This window comes from Phaethon aethereus, assembly GCF_964289735.1.
Source record: "Phaethon aethereus genome assembly, chromosome: 8".
NCBI lineage: Eukaryota > Metazoa > Chordata > Aves > Phaethontiformes > Phaethontidae > Phaethon > Phaethon aethereus.
In genome coordinates, this window is record NC_138584.1 from 13675956 (window position 1) to 13694102 (window position 18147).

The 18147-nt window shown below is 37.0% G+C and overlaps 1 protein-coding gene across 4 annotated transcripts in view; it reads left to right on the top strand.

Annotated features, from left to right (window-relative positions):
- Positions 1–17429, top strand: part of COL11A1 (collagen type XI alpha 1 chain) — a gene marked incomplete at its 5' end in the record, with an annotated part of 160097 nt that extends 142668 nt beyond the window's left edge. For all 4 annotated transcript variants that reach the window (XM_082002896.1, XM_082002898.1, XM_082002897.1 and 1 more), the window contains 13 exons: positions 3003–3056; positions 3450–3557; positions 3643–3696; positions 8019–8072; positions 8969–9076; positions 9671–9724; positions 9811–9846; positions 9957–10010; positions 10825–11074; positions 13280–13392; positions 14202–14270; positions 14938–15171; positions 17068–17429. In XM_082002896.1, the coding sequence (XP_081859022.1) occupies positions 3003–3056; positions 3450–3557; positions 3643–3696; positions 8019–8072; positions 8969–9076; positions 9671–9724; positions 9811–9846; positions 9957–10010; positions 10825–11074; positions 13280–13392; positions 14202–14270; positions 14938–15171; positions 17068–17214 (1335 nt within the window). In that variant the 3' untranslated portion in view covers positions 17215–17429. The remainder of the gene's footprint in view (positions 1–3002; positions 3057–3449; positions 3558–3642; positions 3697–8018; positions 8073–8968; positions 9077–9670; positions 9725–9810; positions 9847–9956; positions 10011–10824; positions 11075–13279; positions 13393–14201; positions 14271–14937; positions 15172–17067) is intronic.
- Between the last annotated feature and the right edge of the window lie 718 nt (positions 17430–18147).

Here is an 18147-nt window from a genome sequence, read left to right on the forward strand (position 1 = left end):
ATAAGATAAATACATGCTCAGAAGGCTTTATACATCTATGTAGTTATGGTTATTTTCTCTCTTGATTGAAAATGCACAGAACACCTAACAATCCGTCTGATGAAAGAGACATCATTAACAGACTGATGAAATGTGGTAATGGTTTTCTGTGTTGGAAATCATGTTTTTAGTCAGATGACAAGACAACTATAAACACCAGTTTAAATTATTTTAATGAAATATGAAGAGGAGGCAAAAATGTCCAATAGGTTCACATGACAAAAATTGAGGACAAGTTTGGTTCTGTAAGACTTCTTTTGTCTTCTCACTTCTGCATAAAATGTATCAGGCAATATGTCCAAGTTTGAACTGTAATAATCACAAAAATTGCCATGGTAGCTGGGGTGGTGAGTGTTGGGAGATATGCATCAACTGAAAATTATTGTTACTGAGATCTTTTCTGTCAGTTAAAATTTACCAGACACTCCAGCAACTCAAGTGTAGGAAGGTAAGATAAATAATAATTAGCAGTCTTTCTCTGTAGAAGCACCATCTGTGCCATGCCAGCAATCACAGCCTGTTAGAAAGAGCAGTTCATTTAGCTGCTTTGCGCTTGGTGCAGCATTGGCACTGTTTGATAATGAATGCACCCTCTTTGTTTACCAATCACGATTCATTGTATTTGTAATTTAGCGATCACAATGTTTTTAGCCCTGCTAATTCATGCTGCAGCTGCGTTTCTAGATTATTCAGAGACTTATTTCTCAAATACAGACTACCACACTCAACCCCCTTTCAGTTTCTTAGGTAGGGTAGATTATCATCCATAAGGGAACTTAAATGAAAGGAATTTTCATGCAGTAAAGAAAATGGTCATGTAAATTAATTCATGTAAGGAAAAAGAAGTCCTGTTTCTAAAATGTTCCTGAGTTCATTTATATACCTGTTAATCATTTTTCTTGTTATTGTTGTGAACTGCAATGCACCCAACCAATTACAACCTACATAAAGGGGTATATGCATCAGCGATTATTATTGGAAGAGCGATTTAAATTATTCTTCCTCTTTTAAAGAGTCAGAAACTGGACCACCCTGCCCAGGGCTTTTTAGCTTCTCTGTATTTTGAAGAGGTAAAACTAAGTCTTTTACCACTTACAGCTCTTAAAAATACCAGAGAGAAGAACCTGTTGATACCCACAACAAATGACCCAAGTCCGCTGTGGGTAATTTAATTCATTTTGCATTAGCTTTGATGGAAAGCCTGAACTATCTCCGTTGGCCAAAAGGTTCATACAGTACTGCAGATGTTCAGTTCCACCCTGGAGAAAGCTTCATTTCAGAAACAAATGAAGGATCTTAAGATTCTTCTATGTAAATAGTTATGAAATGAATGTAATTTTCCAGGAATTAAATTAAAACTGGTGGAGTTGCTCAAGGTATGTGCCAATAGTAGTGGATGGTGAAATACAGCAGGCTATAAAAAAGTTTGGGCTAAATTCAGCTCTAGTATAAAAAATTGCGATTAGGTCAAACTCTGGTCTAAAGCCCTGAGCTCAGAAAGCATACAGGTAGATGCTTGACTGGAAGAACAGTTCTTGCCTGTAAAATTAAGAATATGTTTTAGTGCTTTACTTTTAGGGGCCTGCATTTTTTTGTCTATTGTTATGAAGTAACAAGCAGTAAATACGAAGTAAAAAGCAGTAAATAAATGGAAGTGGTTGAATCTTTCTTGTTGCTGGTCCTTAGAACATTTTTTTTTTATTATTTCTATATAACAAACTGCTTGTTGCATTATTGAACAGATGAATCTCATGGAGTAAGTTTTAAGATTCAGAAAATCACCTCGTATTTGATCATAGTCACATGTCTTTCCTTTAAGCTGCTCATCGGTTGGCAAGAAATAGCTACTTGTAATAAAGACATTTCCCAGGCTAAAAATTAACCTTGTAGGAAAACAGTTGGTCCATTATCTTGAGTGCCTCTTTTCTAAACGAAGTGTATATGCAAGAACCATTTTCAGAGAGTACATTAGATTCTAGATACTGCTTCTTTTCATAACTGAAGCTATGAATATGAATTCTCTGACCTGAAAATCAGCCCTTGATGTTTTGGAGGAGAAAAATGTCGTTTTATTTTTCACTGAAACCTTAAGAGGAGGAAGGATGGATAGCATCAGGAATAGGTAGTCACAGAGTCTGCCAGACCACTGCAACTCCCGTTTTCACAGAATCACTAAGGTTGGAAAGGACCTTCAAGATCATCAAGTCCAACCATTAACCCAACGCCACCATGTCCCCTAAACCATGTCCTGAAGTGCCATGTTTTGTAGAGGTTCTCTATGTTCTCCTGCAGTACTAAGTTCTACATTCTTAATCAAACAGGTTTTGTAGAGCAATAGCAGGAAACCTGATACCAAGAGCTAGTTGTAGTCAGTGTCTTTATTTCATTCCTTACAACCTCTAGTCATGGGATTTTTCTTTTTTCATATTTACTGGATAATATTAAGGCATGTGTAGGTTTTTGGCTGTCCAAATGTAATCAAAAGGCTTACTGACCTCATCCCTGACTTAGAGAATAAAGAAGTTTATGCCATTCTGTGCATTGTAGAATGACAGGCCCTTTTGGAAACTGTGGATAAACTACAGTGAATAGATAGAAGCCAATGCAAAGCAAGTTTAAAACTGTTATTGTATATGTAAATTAGTATTGTTCTTTTACTTTTATAACCTATTTTGATTTTTCCAAGCTATTTATTTGTTTCTTAACTGCATCATATCAGAGGTGTTAGGTGATATATATTCTTTTAAATAGCCTAAAATCCCAGAAAATCTTAAAAAGAGAAAAAGAGCTGATATGACACAGTGGGATTTTTATCCTGTGAAAAAAATGTCAAGAAAGAAATTTAATGTTCTTTTGTTAGCATTTACCACTTACTAATACAGTGGAAATTGCACATTCAGAATTTTTTCACTGGTAATATTTTAGAAAACTGAGATTATGAGCTCAGTCTCCATCTTTAACAGGGACCTCCTGGAGCAACTGGTGCTGAAGGCAGACAAGGTGAAAAAGGTGCAAAGGTAATACATTCAAGATTTTTTTTCAGCTATATATAAGCTATATGTAAGCTATATATAAATGAAAAGTAAATTGTTTATCATGCACTGTAAATTGGTAAACCGTAAAATCCAAATTAAGACCCAGAATTGGTAGCAATACATAACGGAGTACATGGTGGATTCTCACCAGTGCAGGCCCAACTTAGCTCACCCCTTCAGAAAAGCAAGATGAGCATGCTTTGCTGGCACATCTTTTATGAACCTATCAAAATTTTGTTCAGAACACTGTTTTAGAATAGCTTTTCAAAAAATGGAGTGAGGAAACTTTGCTTTCACTTTGCAGCTTGTATATCCCTACAGTGCCCATCTTAGTCAGCTCTTCCTCTCTGACCTGTTGCTTTATGTTCTTCCTAGGGTGAACCTGGTGCAGAAGGGGCTCCTGGAAAAACAGGTCCAGTTGGTCCACAGGGACCTGCAGGAAAACCTGGCCCAGAGGGTCTCCGGGGCATTCCTGGCCCTGTGGTAAGCAAGCGGAGCATATAATAATATTTTAAATGTTGCATTTCTTGCATATCTCCTGGTAAAGCAAAGTTTGTGTTTTTTATAGGGAGAACAAGGTTTACCTGGAGCACCAGGTCAGGATGGCCCTCCTGGGCCTCTGGTGAGTACCCTTCCTTTCAGTGCCAAAAAAGAAAAAGCACCCTTTAAAATATACCATTAACATACCTGTGCATTTACAGAAAAATGAAGGTATAAGTCAGTTCTTAGCACAAAGTTACTATTTTTCTGTGCTGGTAAAATCTGATACATGACTGCCTTCATTTTACTGCTCTACTTTAGTAGGCAGCTGTGCTAAATGCTGCTGAGTTATACTAGCTAAAAAGTGGAACAGGGCCGTGTAAAACCAAATTCTGGAAATCCCCTGAATAGAAATAAAAATAAAATGAATGAAGCTTAAAATCAAAATATCTACTTCTGTCCCCACATCAGCAATGCTTAATACCGCAAATAATTTTGTTTCCATAGCAGTGGTAAATTTTGTACATCCACTGATTTTAATGACTGCTAGTTTAGGAAAACATAATTAATAGGGTAAAAATTTAGATCATATCTATTTCTTAGAGAACGAAAAAATTAAATCTGATGTAGGGCCAAAGGACTTCTACCAAAAAAACCCAACATGCTAGTTTTATAAAAATGAACCACAGCATCATGTCTGTTGTTCATTGTGGCAGTCACAGGAAATACAATCCATGATTAAAGTGTTTAAAAGGGTCTGAATGAAAAAAGCTCCCGGTTTCTAGGGCATCTAGGGCATACCACAGTTTTGCTCTGTGTTAATAATATGAAGAAAGCAAGCGAAGGTTATAGATGACATATTTATCAGATTATATCATTGCTTCTATTTACACTTGCTGTTTTAGTGCATTTTTTCTAATAAACTGAAAAAACAACACCCTGAGCAGAAATTGCACAATATTGGTGTTCTTAATCAGCGTTATGTGCAGAAATTCGAATCTAAACTATATGGCCAGCAAGTTAATTCTTCACGTGTCAAGCAAAGGTGATCCAATTTAGTGGAAAGATCTCATATCCCTTGCTCTCCAAACTCACTGGAGTTCACCTCTTATCACAGTTGATTGACACACTGGGAATAAAAAGCTTCAAAACACAACATGGTTTGGTGGGGGAAAAAAAAAAGTATTACACTCTCAAGGCATTTTACAGTGTGCAAGGAGTGGTACACATTCACTGTTATTTTTTCCAGAAGACTAACTATGCCAACATATACAGTCAGATTACTTTAGAAGAATAGGGCAATAAGGAGCTATCCTGTACTTCAGAACTTCTGTTGTTCTTAAAGGAGAAAAGGAAGGCTGTGAGGAGGAAGTGTGAAGGAAATCCTCTGTTCCTTTTCCTATATGGATTTAGAAGATACAAAGGATACAGCTCCTTGGGTAGTCTTAATACTGAAAGTTTTTGCGCTTAAGCTATATACGTGAACTCAAAACCTTTCCAAAGAGCATTCCTGCCTCCCTAAAATATTCAATTCAAATCTGAAGCTGAGTGTATTAATGAACTACTCTCAAATGCACAGGCTTCCTGTCAGCTCAACAAGAACTTTTTTTAGATGCAGTGCTCAACTTAAACTTCAGTTTGGATTTTAAGAAAGTAAAGTTTATATGTAAAAGTTGCTGAGGTTAGGTCTCCCTCTTTCCCTTCCCTCCCTCTGCAGTAGATTGCTATCAGGAGAAGAATATGAAAGCACATTTGCAATAGAGCACAACACACTGCAGGTGAAAATGTCTGATTCTGTATTCCAAAAGCTTAAAAATTTCACTTTCCATTCATGAATTATGCATTTGCCTAGGCTTTTGCATCTCATGATATCCTGAAGTAGAAATGGAAAGGATACGCACAGAATAATATTTTGTACATGAAGTGCTATGGCACTCTTGAATCTGTGCCAGGTTGAAAAGGTCACTTATTACTGCTATCCATATCATAACTTCACAGATGTCCACTGCCAGCAGGAGACTAGTAGTGATGAGATACTGACTTAGTCTAGCAGCTCTAAACCTAATGCATACATGTTCAGTGTGAGATTAATAGCCTCTGAGAAATGAATGTCTTTTCTGTGCTTGCATATGCGCTGCATGGCCTGAATTTTTTACCTCATTCTGTACAAATTCCACAAAACCAGCACTGCCATTCTTATGAATCTCAGAACATTGATCAAATCCCTCAAATTTCTTCTAAAATAATAAATAAGGATTAAAATAATTACAAGAAAAAGCTGGAGAAAAAACAAACCAAGGAGATTTTAACAAGCTTCATATATAATCTTTCTGTGGGCCATCTATCCAGCTATATTTTTGACTACTGGTAAAATACTGTTTTTAATGGATTGCTCTTATGACCCCAGTAAAGGGAAAAGAAGCTTGTGTCAAGTTATAACAAGATTATTCAGTGGTTTTTGCAAGGGATGTGCAAAAAATAAGACCTATCCATGTGAATATGTTTATCCTTCACAGTAGTTTCCCAGCTAGGAAGACTCCATTGGAGTCTTCCAATAGATCCTCTAAGCATCAACTTACATTGGAACCACCTGAAAAAAATGAGTGTTTTGGGTTGTTCCCTCCCCACACCCACCCCAAAAATATGAAGGGCTTGTAGAATGGTTCTGTTGACCCTATGTTGGTTGTTCACAGCTCTGTCTCCTGTCCCAGCATATTTCTCTTTACAGAAATCTAGCTGCATGGAATAATGTTTAGGGACAACTGCAAAAACTTAGAATAAAAAGCATTTCTTATTCAGTTTCATAAAGTAACATATGTCTACTGTGCTGCAGAAAGAATGTCTTGTAAATACAAATGAAAAATCATAAGCTGCTTATATGACGTGAACGTAAAAAGGTATCAGTTTAACACCTCTAAGGTAAGGGTATTATCCCTAGCCAACAATTGAGGAGTGGAGGCCCAAAGAGACTAAGGCAGTTCCTAAAGGCATTTACAGAATCACAGACTCATTAAAGGTGGAAAAGACCTTTAAGATCATCAAGTCCAACCATCAACCCAACACCACCATGCGCACTAAACCATGTCCCAAAGTACCACATCTACATGTTTTTTGAACACTTCCAGTGATGGTGACGGCACCACCTCCTTGGGCAGCCTGTTCCAACGTTTGACCACTCTCTCAGTAAAGACATTTTTCCTAATACCTAGTCTAAACCTCCCCTGGCGCAACCTGAGGCCATTTCCTCTCTATTGCTAGTTACTTGGGAGAAGAGACCAACACCCACCTCACCACAACCCCCTTTCAGGTAGTTGTAGAGAATGATGAGGTCTCTCCTCAGGCCCCTCTTCTCCAAACTAAACAACCCCAGTTCCCTCAGCCGCTCCTCATAAGACTTGTGCTCCAGACCCCTCACCAGCTTCATTGCCCTTCTCTGGACACGCTCAAGCACCTCAGCATCCTTCTGGTAGTGAGGGGCCCAAAACTGAACACAGTATTCGAGGTGCGGCCTCACCAGTGCCGAGTACAGGGGCACAATCACTTCCCTACTCCTGCTGGTCACACTATTTCTGATACAGGCCAGGATGCTGTCGGCCTTCTTGGCCACCTGGGCATTTATGATTGCCCAGACTAGTACTGCAAAACCTAAGTAATTTGTATAACTAATCGCATTTACAAAAGTGACAAAGGACCATAAGCTTGTACATGTCAGTGGAGCTAGCGCACCTAGATCACATTAAGTAAGCTTGCAATATTGAGTAGAAAAGCCTTAAATATTTAGAAAATATTTTAAATGCATTACTCATGTTTATACAGGAATTTCAGGTGGCAGGTCAAGGAAACCATAAACCCAAGACAACATCCTGAGTGCTGAAACAAAATATGAGGTAGTTCTGCAACAAAAGAATATTGAGGAGCAGTTATTATAAGCAACCCGATTTACATTCTACAAAAATCTTACTGAGCTGTAGTAAACTGGGAGAAAACAAATTAAGAGGATACTTTCCACTCTCTTATGAAAGAAAGGGCTAAAATAAGCAACTAAAATAAGGTATAGCAATTAAGCTGGAAGTAATAATTGAAAGTATGTAATGTATACAACAAGCAAAATTAGGCTAATCAACAAAAAATTATTTGAATATTTTTTTAAGTATCACTTGCTTCAGTGGATACTTTCAGTGATCTTTAGGAATTTAGTTGACCTTCTGCTTCATAGGTTTCTAATCATACAATCCTTTACAGATTTTTAACGTAACTTAAATGCTACAGTAACATCATTACGCCTTTTTAAACATACATTTCAACTTTACCTTGAGCCCTAAATCACATGCCATCAATCACAACCATCAACCAATGAATGAATCTGTACTTTGACTTACACTGCCTTTAATAGTATTTCAAGAAAACATGATCTGTGCAGTATGTTAAAACTTATTTTAACATTACTTCCCTTGATTTATCTAGGGTCCACCTGGCTTGCCTGGCCTGAAAGGAGACCCAGGTTCCAAAGGAGAGAAGGTATACTTAATTCATTGTTTGTGCCTTTGTAATTTTGATCCAGTCTAAAAGTCTGTATAAAATTAGCAGAAAGAAGCACTAGGGTTTTCGTATCAGAAAGCAAGACAGCTTACTGTGGCTATCAATCAGCTTCCCATAGACTTAATAGTAATTGTTAAGTTCTAAACCACATCTGATAGCCTGCAGATACGTAGAAAGAAAAAGATTACTTCCTGTATGGTAATCTATTGACCATGTGATTCTTACTTGGAATGAAAATCCTAAAGACATTGATGTAGAAGGAACTGTTGGTTTTAAAAAACAAAGTAAGTAGAAATAAAGAGTATTCAATATTTTTATTTTAAAACAACAAACTGTAAATATTTAACAGCTATAATACTTTCTTTTGAAATAATGGGTTGAGACATCCGGGATAGCATTTTCTAATGGATTCACAACAATTTATTGAATGGTTGTGTACCAGAGAAAAACTGCATTGAGAAAGGGATATGAATATGATTTTATCTTGTGAATTTCAGTTTTTGTTTATGTGCTTGGATCAGCTGTTTATACAGCTATATTACATGTGGGGAAAAATGTGCAACTCTATAATATGCTTATAGGATCTAAATGTGAAAGTTGGTATGAAATTTGTACCCACAGGTATTGTTATTTCTATATCAGTTTCAGTAAGGACTATATTGCACTTAGATCTCTTTCACTGAATAAGAAGTCACAGCTTGCAAATAATCTCAAAGTCTAAAGGCAAACTAACAACAATGAATATACTTTCTGAATAATTTGTTTTCAGGTTAATGGCAAGTGATGACATTTGAAAGCTCTAATTTGTGAGTTTGTAAAGCACATTTATTTTATATATATTGAGTCTTAACTATATTTTCTTCAATCATGTTTAGGGACATCCTGGTTTGATTGGCCTGATTGGACCTCCGGGAGAACAGGGTGAAAAGGGTGATAGGGGTCTTCCTGGCCCACAGGGATCTCCTGGAGCCAAGGGTGATGCAGTGAGTAAAACATACTTGTGTTTTCATTCAAGTTCCGTGCAAGCAAAGAGGAGATACTCCAGTCTTTCTTTCAAGACACATAAAGTTGGTATAAACATTTAACACCCAGAGCCTCCTGCTGGAGGTTAAAACTTTCCTAGGCATTGTACAAACCGTGAAGTTAAACAGCTTAAAACGAGATCATAGAGTGTTTCAGAAGAAAGGAAACATACACCTAAGTTAGGGATGAGGTAAAACTAGCACCACCAATCTCATCATGTTTATTAACTGCACTACCCAAACTAGCTTCCTTTCTCCTAGTTATTAAGCCACGTTTTAAGGCACTATGTAAAAAGTGAGGTTTCCCAGCCAATCTGAAGGGGAACACAGTCGTAACTTTAAGTGCTGCTGTGTAAGAGCAACTACAAGCAACTCAAACCTTCAGATAATATTTTAAACTTACAAACTATTTTGAACCCTAGCAAATGGCCTAAATCAAAACTTGTCAGGATTGGATGTTTAATAGGACCACCTTTTTCATAGATACGCATTTTTTCATCTATTCCAGTATGTAGAATACTTTAGTTCTGTACTTATTCTCTTATTCTTTCTTAGGGAATTTCTGGTCCTGCTGGTCCACTTGGACCCCCTGGTCCTCCTGGTTTACCTGTAAGTAATTTCATCCAGTCCTGTTCAAAACACTTCTGTGTTGTGTGGAATATATTCCAACTATAGCTATATGTTCTTGCCTGTAGGGTCCCCAAGGTCCAAAAGGTTCCAAAGGATCCAGCGTGAGTAATTCTCCTCCATATTTTTTTTTCTTTTACTTAACTTTTGTGTGTGTTATTTTTTTACCATTGTGTAGCATGGTCAACACTGCATTTCTTTCACTGCTTTATAGGGTCCTGCTGGTCAAAAGGGTGACAGTGGGTTACCTGGTCCACCTGGTCCTCCAGTAAGTAAGAACTCTTATTTAACATGCATACAGATTACACTGACATGATGATCCTGTTTTGCCAAGGGTACAAAACACCATTTGTGAACTTGCAGATAAATTAATTTTCGAAAAATCATTAATATTTTCCTTTTCGGAAAACTCAGATCCACCAGACACAGAAATACATTGTCTACACTGAAAAAGCCATTAGAAACTTGAAAAAACAACAAAAAACAACCCACAAAACCCTCCACAAACAAAAAACCCCCTCTTGCAATAATTATTTAATGTGCTGTATCGAAGCACAGAAAATTGAATGACTTTGTTTTCCCCCTGTTAATACTCTTCCATTTCTACTATTTCTTTTTCATATCATAACAATCTAAAATGAAAACAGTCCAAATCTGAATGAAGTGTTTCAATTTCCTGAAATAAAATATTGCTTTATGGACCCCAAGTGGAATTTTAAAGTTTTATCATAGGAAGTATCCAGTTTTCATTTCTCATAGGTTATGCCTGTGCTTGAGGGAATCACAAGTCAGTTCTGCACACTTAAGTTATGTGAGGACAGCACACTCCTCCCCAAACAGCAATGTAGTGGGAAGAGTTTAGAGTACGACAGTGCTTTGGCCTTCTACAATCATCTTTTTCTGCAAGTAAATCAAAGCACATAGGCATGAATCTGAAGGAAATAAGTGAAATAAAGAAATAAAGACTTTGAAGAAAGCCTATTCAAAGGATCACCAAGCCGCATTCTGTGGTCTTTCTCTGTGTATTCATGCAGCTGAAAAACAAACAGAAAAGGTAACCAGACATGTTGTTTCCCATTCAGGGTCCTCCGGGCGAGGTAATCCAGCCACTGCCAATCCAGTCACCAAAAAAGACAAGAAGATCTCCTGATTACATGTTATCTGATGCTGGTGATAATATTCTGGATTATTCCGATGGCATGGAAGAGATCTTTGGTTCATTGAATTCTCTGAAGCAAGACATTGAGCATATGAAGTTTCCCATGGGCACTCAGAATAACCCAGCCCGAACTTGCAAAGACTTGCAACTCTGCCACCCAGACTTCCCAGATGGTATGTTAATATTGCATGACAAAGGCAAACAAGGCTGAAGTTATGATCTGCTAAGATACTTTGGCAGCATAATTAATTATTCTAGATGGTTAATATAGTTGCTCAATAAATACAGTCTCATTAAATCCATTTTTGCCGGTATAAAAGTTTACAAAATGTACGTAAGAGGTGTTGTCTTGGTAAAAGCCAAAATTCTTTAAATATATAACCTGATCTGGCTTTAGATTTAAAACTTTTTAAAGTGCTAAATAAAAAAGTTATTGTTTTGAAAGATGGGCCTTGCATTTCCAGAACTATCCAAACAGGAGATGGATGAAAGACTGATGTTATTTAGATCAATAGAAAGTAAAATCACAAATGTCAACATGCTGGGACAGCTAACAGCTTTTTTTAAAAGAAATGAAAATTATTTTAGTAACTGTAGACTTTAGCTTAGCATAATAATAAAAAAGAACATTGGTTTATGTGATATTTATTATTGATTATGACTCTCATAAATGTATTACTCTTTTACCCTTAGAAACAATAATTTGTTCTACTGCATGACCACTGTTCTATATCATTCAGCAAATAGACATGCAAGTTTCTCTGATACTGTTTAATGCTACTAAGTACTAGCTTAGTAAAATGCAGAAGAGACAAGAATGAACAAGATTACCTTGATTTAATTATTCTTTGTGGTTTTCTTCTTTTTTTCTAACTGAGTTTACCCCTCTGGAGAGGTTTAAATGAAAGCCAACCTTCACAGAGTTTTCATCCTTTCATTTTTTTTTTTATTGCAATGGATATTTTCCCCAGTTCAAAGCAATATTTTTCTGTGTTTAAATGAGAGGAAAAATAGATTTTGATAGTTAATAATATTTTATTGCTTTCACTCTAGATAGATAAAAACAGATGGTTGCCTTGAGGAGTAGTTAAGCAGTGTATGTGCTATATGAAAAGTACATATTTTACAATTCAATACCTCCATAATAATGAATGTTTTTTATAGAACACATTCACCTCCTTCATTTACCAGTATTTGCTTATTATTTGGAGCTTTCTTCATATCAAAGTAATCTTATTTGGGTTAAAAAAAAAAGTAAATGCTTTCATTAAAATATAGAATTCTCCAGGGACAAGAGTTACAGGTAGGAAAGACTGTTTTCAATAAATAAATACAGCCTGAATCAACAGAATTTTAAAATACCATAAATGCTTTGTCTAGGCCAGGTATTCAGAAGACAGAACTGGTGAAAGGATTTGTCATGCCTTTTTGAAACCTTCACTATTTGCTTGAAACTGGATTAGAACAGTAGTGTCAGAAAATCATTTCTGTCCTGCTGTGAAACTAGCTGGACGTAAGGACCCACATCACAGAAATTAGCATTATACTTAGAATGGTACATTTTAAAAAGCGCCCACTTTCATCCCCAGCCTTCATTCACCCTAGCATTGTAGGGCCTGAATTCTCAATCATGCCAGTCTGGTAGGACTGCTGAAACTATGGGATGCCTCATGCAAATTTTAACTGTCTTTCCCACTATGTCACCTAACCAAGCATTAGTTAAGATGTTTTAATAAACTAAAGCAACCTGAAGTTTCAGTAGTGTTGCAGCTTCATAACCCAGTAGTAAAAAACATCCTTGCTTGAGGTGTATCTCTCTCAATGGAAGCTTTAGGTATTTGTGCCAGCTACCACCTCACCAAGCCCTGTGCAACCACCTTTTTATGTAGGTAGGTATGCAAATGACTCCAGATTTTGCTCTCTGACCTCAGCCATAGCTTATTTCTGCCTAAGGCTGCCTCTGCTCTGTTTTTGACAGTGCTATGACCATAGGCACAAATTATCCTTCTAGCTGAAATACTGAAATGGGCAAAGTCTCGAGACCTGCAATGTATGTTTCACACATAATGTCCTTTCTCCTTTAGACTGAGGTCTCCGCAGTTCCTCCAAAACCTCTGCAGTATCCAGCAATAGAGTTTGGTTTGAAGTAAAATTAGACAAAAACAAAAGGATGCAGATAAAAGTAGACTTTGATCCTGATGCCATCTTCAATAAACAGCAGCAACAAATCACAAGGCAGAAAAGAAAGGGTTGCTTCTCATCATTCAGATAAAATAACTTTGCTACAAACTTTGGAGGCCAAATAGATAACAGTAAAACCTGGACCTTCCAAATACCATTTCTACTATATAAGGAAAATATTTTCTCATTTGTTTTAGGGGAATATTGGATTGATCCTAACCAGGGCTGTTCTGGAGACTCCTTCAAAGTATACTGCAATTTCACAGCAGGTGGGGAAACTTGCATCTACCCAGATAAGAAATCTGAAGGAGTAAGTACGTGGTTTCAGTTGGCTGTTGACAGATCCTACTATGCTGTTGCAATGTTGAACAGGATAATTACACTGTCACATTTTCATATATCTGTCTTTTTGATTACATTGAAATTTGCATAAATGTGAATGAAGTGGTAAAACGGCACATTGAGTTAACAAACAGCATTTTCACTCTTTGCTTAGATAGGGAATCTATGCACCTGCTTGCTAACCTTTCACTGCATTTCAGAGTGCAACATAGCTGTGCAGCCACTTAAAGTGCATAATCTAGCATTTGACACCTAAAAGCTAAACTCCTACTATGTTTCTCTTTTGGGTTCATTTATATCTATTTATTAATACCTATGCAAAGTAGATGTAAAACACTATGTATTAACAGCGTTCTCATTCATTGCTACAAATTACCTCTGATGGGGCATATGGTGTAGAGGAAGGCTTTCTAAAAGCTTGCCTGAATGAGAGGGATCTATCAGCATCAACGTGGGTGAAAATTCTAATTTAGACACTCTTCACAGGAACAATTTATACCAGCAGTTTACCTGAATCTTAACAGATGACAACAGTCTGTCTTAAATAGAACTAGCTCTCTTTATAAGCTATCACCTTGGATTCCATTTAAAGTCACTAATTTGAAGGCGTTCTATACAAGAAAAACATCCTATTTTAGAGCTTTAAAGAGTCTGAGACCTCAGAAAGAAGAACCATTCTTTACTATCTGATGTGAAATTTGTCCCAGGTAATGTAAAACCTTCATATCTGTTAACATATGTTTTAAAAACTTCTACCTCTGCTGTTTTACCACACAGGTTAGAATTTCATCATGGCCAAAGGAGAACCCAGGATCTTGGTTTAGTGAATTTAAGCGAGGCAAACTTGTAAGTTGTCACCACAACATAATAGTTATTCACAAATCAAGTACATGTTATCAGCTATCAACAGATCCCAAGGAATTTTATAAATATTTAGATAATGAAAAGACTTTTTCAGCCCCAGCCTTTTTGCCCTAAATATTTGTGCAGCTGTATGGCCTCTTGCCACAAGACAGCAGAAGCCCACTCTGTACTGTCCCTCAGCGATCCCAGTGGTCACCTGGCACAGCTGATAGTGAGGATCTGGCTTCTGGCAGACCACACATCACCACTGAACCTTAGTAAAACCACTGGAGCACAGATCCCCTGCCCCCATTCTAAGTAACTGGAAATATACTGAGTATGCAAAGATGAGGCTGCAGGCTGATATAACTTTATAATTAACTAAAAACAGATTCCCAAAGAGATTCTGCTGTCTTACACTATATGGTAGGAGTAATTCTCTGTCTTTCCTATTAGAATGAAGCTAAAATATCTAGTTCTTAATCCTAAATATATTGCTTCCCCATGATAGTCTATTTACTGAATCATAGCTTTATTTAACTTTAAATAAAATGTTATATGTTGGTTTATTTTATATTAAGGACAGTTATGTGTTCTTTTGTCAACAATTTTGTTTTGCATTTTAACAAAGGAAATAGAGAAATATTCATGTAACACTTATATTTTCCAGCTTTCCTATTTGGATGTCGAAGGCAATTCCATTAATATGGTCCAAATGACATTCCTTAAACTACTGAGTGCCTCTGCCAGACAAAATTTCACTTACAATTGTCATCAGTCCATAGCTTGGCATGATGCATCATCTGATAGCTATGACAAAGCGCTACGGTTCTTAGGATCGAATGATGAAGAAATGTCTTATGACAACAATCCTTACATCAAAGCTCTTCATGATGGCTGTGCAGTAAGTAGCGGTTCAGAAGAGTCTTTACAAAACCAACCTGTCAATTAAAGTAGAAGTCAAACAAATTCATTTTTTCACAACTGTCTTTTGAGAAAAGCTTTCTAAACACTTTACTTTTAATAGACTGCCTTTTAGTAGATTTTTAACTAACACTAGTTCTTACCTAATTTTCATATATCTTCACAAAAAAAAAAAAAACCCACGAGCCAAGCAACAGAAACAGAACAAACCTGGCATGGATACAGGCTGTCAGCACTAATGTGCTGCAAGTAGACTATCTGCTAGTATGAGCACAATGTAAGAGAAGAACAGAAGCAAAAAAGCATAATCAGGGGAGGCAGCCCATCAGCAGAATATATTTATACTCAAAATCAAGGCATACACAGACTCTTTAGTGAATACAGTAAAAGCATGTATGAACTAAGCCATACGTAGGTACTCAAACATAGTGAATTAATTGCATAGTTTGCTATGTGACTTTGTATTTCCTTTTCTCTTTTTTTGGTAGTCAAAGCTAGGTGAAGGTTGTGGATTGGAGCTTTCAGAATCCTCTTAGCTGGGCTAAGATCCTGGAGCTGTCCAAACATGCATCAGCTCTCAGACCACCTCTCCAGCAGGGTCTTTGTAGGCATAGCAACTGTTACCTCTCTTCAGAAACAGAATGGTTTGTACTGAACACTTTGAAACAAAGACGTCAAAGGAGCAAGTGACAGTTGAACCCTCATTAATTATTTGGGGTTTTGATATGAGAGGATTTTGAAGGCAGTTCCTGAGAAGTCAGTGATAGAGAATCAGAGACCTGAAAGTGCCAGGTCTCAGAGATACACACCCGGCTCAGAGATGCAGCTCAGGTAGATGAAGAGTCTCCTCCCCTCGCTAATGAGATTCTAATACATAGCAGCTTCATGTCAGCCTTTCTGTATGTCCTGTATATTCATTTTGCTTTTGTTATCCACAGTGAGTGAGTGTAGAGCTCCAGAGAGAGCTGGAAGTCATTTAGGGTGTAACTCCATCACTAAACTGAGAACACTCATACCAACATTGGATGCTCATCTAAACTCCCAAGACCCTGGTATAGCTGAAAGGAGTCTCAGCAAAATCTCTCTCTCTCTCTCTCTCACACACACACACAGAGAATCATTAAGGTTGGAAAGACCTTTAAGATCATCAAGTCCAACCAGCAACCCAACACCACCATGCCCACTAAGCCATGTCCTGAAGTGCCACGTCTATACAGTTTTTGAATACTTCTAGTGATGGTGACTCCACCACCTCCCTGGGCAGCCATAACAGACCATCTGAACGAAACACTGTCCTGATAACTAACATGATGGTATTTAGAGGAGGCAGAGAGCCTTTGTTAGGAAGTAAGGGTGTGCCTTCAAACCTGGTTTCTGAGTGCATCAGCTGGCAGTCCTGTCAGACTACTACTTGCATGTCCAGACAGCTGCTGTAATATTTTGTGAGACGATTACAGTCTTTCTTCTTAGAAGTAGATCTCACTTCTGTCTTTCAGAACTAACTAGTGATTTCTGTACAAGGAAGACATGCACACTGCCATAACAATATTGTTATTTATTAAATAGTATAGATGTGAACTCAGAGTTGTCTAAGAAACGTTAAATGTCTTAGGTAATTTTTCATTCGTAGGCCTGTTTTAGTAAGTCAAAAAGCTATGGGCTGATCTCTTTCTAAAATCAAAAACATTCAGTGTCACATTTTTAAAATGAAATCCTAAGAAAACATAAACTTTAGAGTTTGTAATATGTGGTGCATGAGGGGCCAATAATTTATAAATTCTACACGTAACCTATGAAGATCTACAGCACATGCTTACTTCTCCGATATATAATCATGGTTGCTTTTTTTTTTTTTTTTTTGCTTCTTTTTTAACAGTCGAGAAAGGGCTATGCAAAAACGGTGATTGAAATCAACACACCCAAAATAGACCAAGTGCCTATAGTTGATGTGATGATCAATGACTTTGGTGATCAGAACCAGAAGTTTGGATTTGAGGTCGGTCCTGTTTGCTTCCTTGGTTAAGCTTAAGACAAAATCAGATCAACAAAAATGTTGCACTTTGGTGCTACCAACCCACTTCATGCCACATGCAAGTTTTGAATAAGGATGGCATAGAAAATGTGTCTTGCTGTGTATGTATGTCTTATCTAGAAAGTAATTGTTGCCCTTGTAGGGCCAGAATCACATGACTTAAACTTATTTTGCAAAGATGCTGTGGCACAGACAGACAACATAGGGCTTACTTTAGGAACACCCCCCTTTGGATTCCTCTGGTGCTGTAAAAAACAAACAACATGGTGCTCCTTCCATTACAACAAAGAGGTGTTAAGAAAGTGTTTAATAAATTGTAATTATTCTATGTACAGTACTATACTGGTTTTTCTCTGTCCATTTCCAAAACTTGCATGTGTCTCTGAATTGCATCTGGCTCTAATTTTATAATTACAAAACTACATTGTCAATACTGTGTATGTATTCTGAAAAAATAAAGCTGTAATTGCCAGTGAAGCCAATTCCATCTCTGATTAATAATAAAATCCCTTTGTATATATTGTTGTTGAAGAGATCTGTTATTTGAAGTCACCAACAAAACTTAAAATTAACTCTATGCCAGATGAAACCAGGGCAGGTGACAAAACTGGAAGATTTTGAGCAGCACACTCAAACAACTCTTTTTTGCTGATATCACTCTGTGATGATGAATTTCAATAATGAAAACACCTTCAAAGGTGCTGTGTTCCATGGTGCTATACCTCAGACTTTTTATTTTCTTTTCTAATTCCAGAATTTCATAAGATACCTGTATATACCTAAAATAAATAAGTTTATATTTTTGGGTGGGGAAAATATGTAAGAAAAACAACAACTTCTGTGTAAGAGATCTGTTAAAAATCTGTATGAAACAAATTAGTCCTATATCTTTCCTTTTTTTATAATCTCATCTGCATTTGTTTC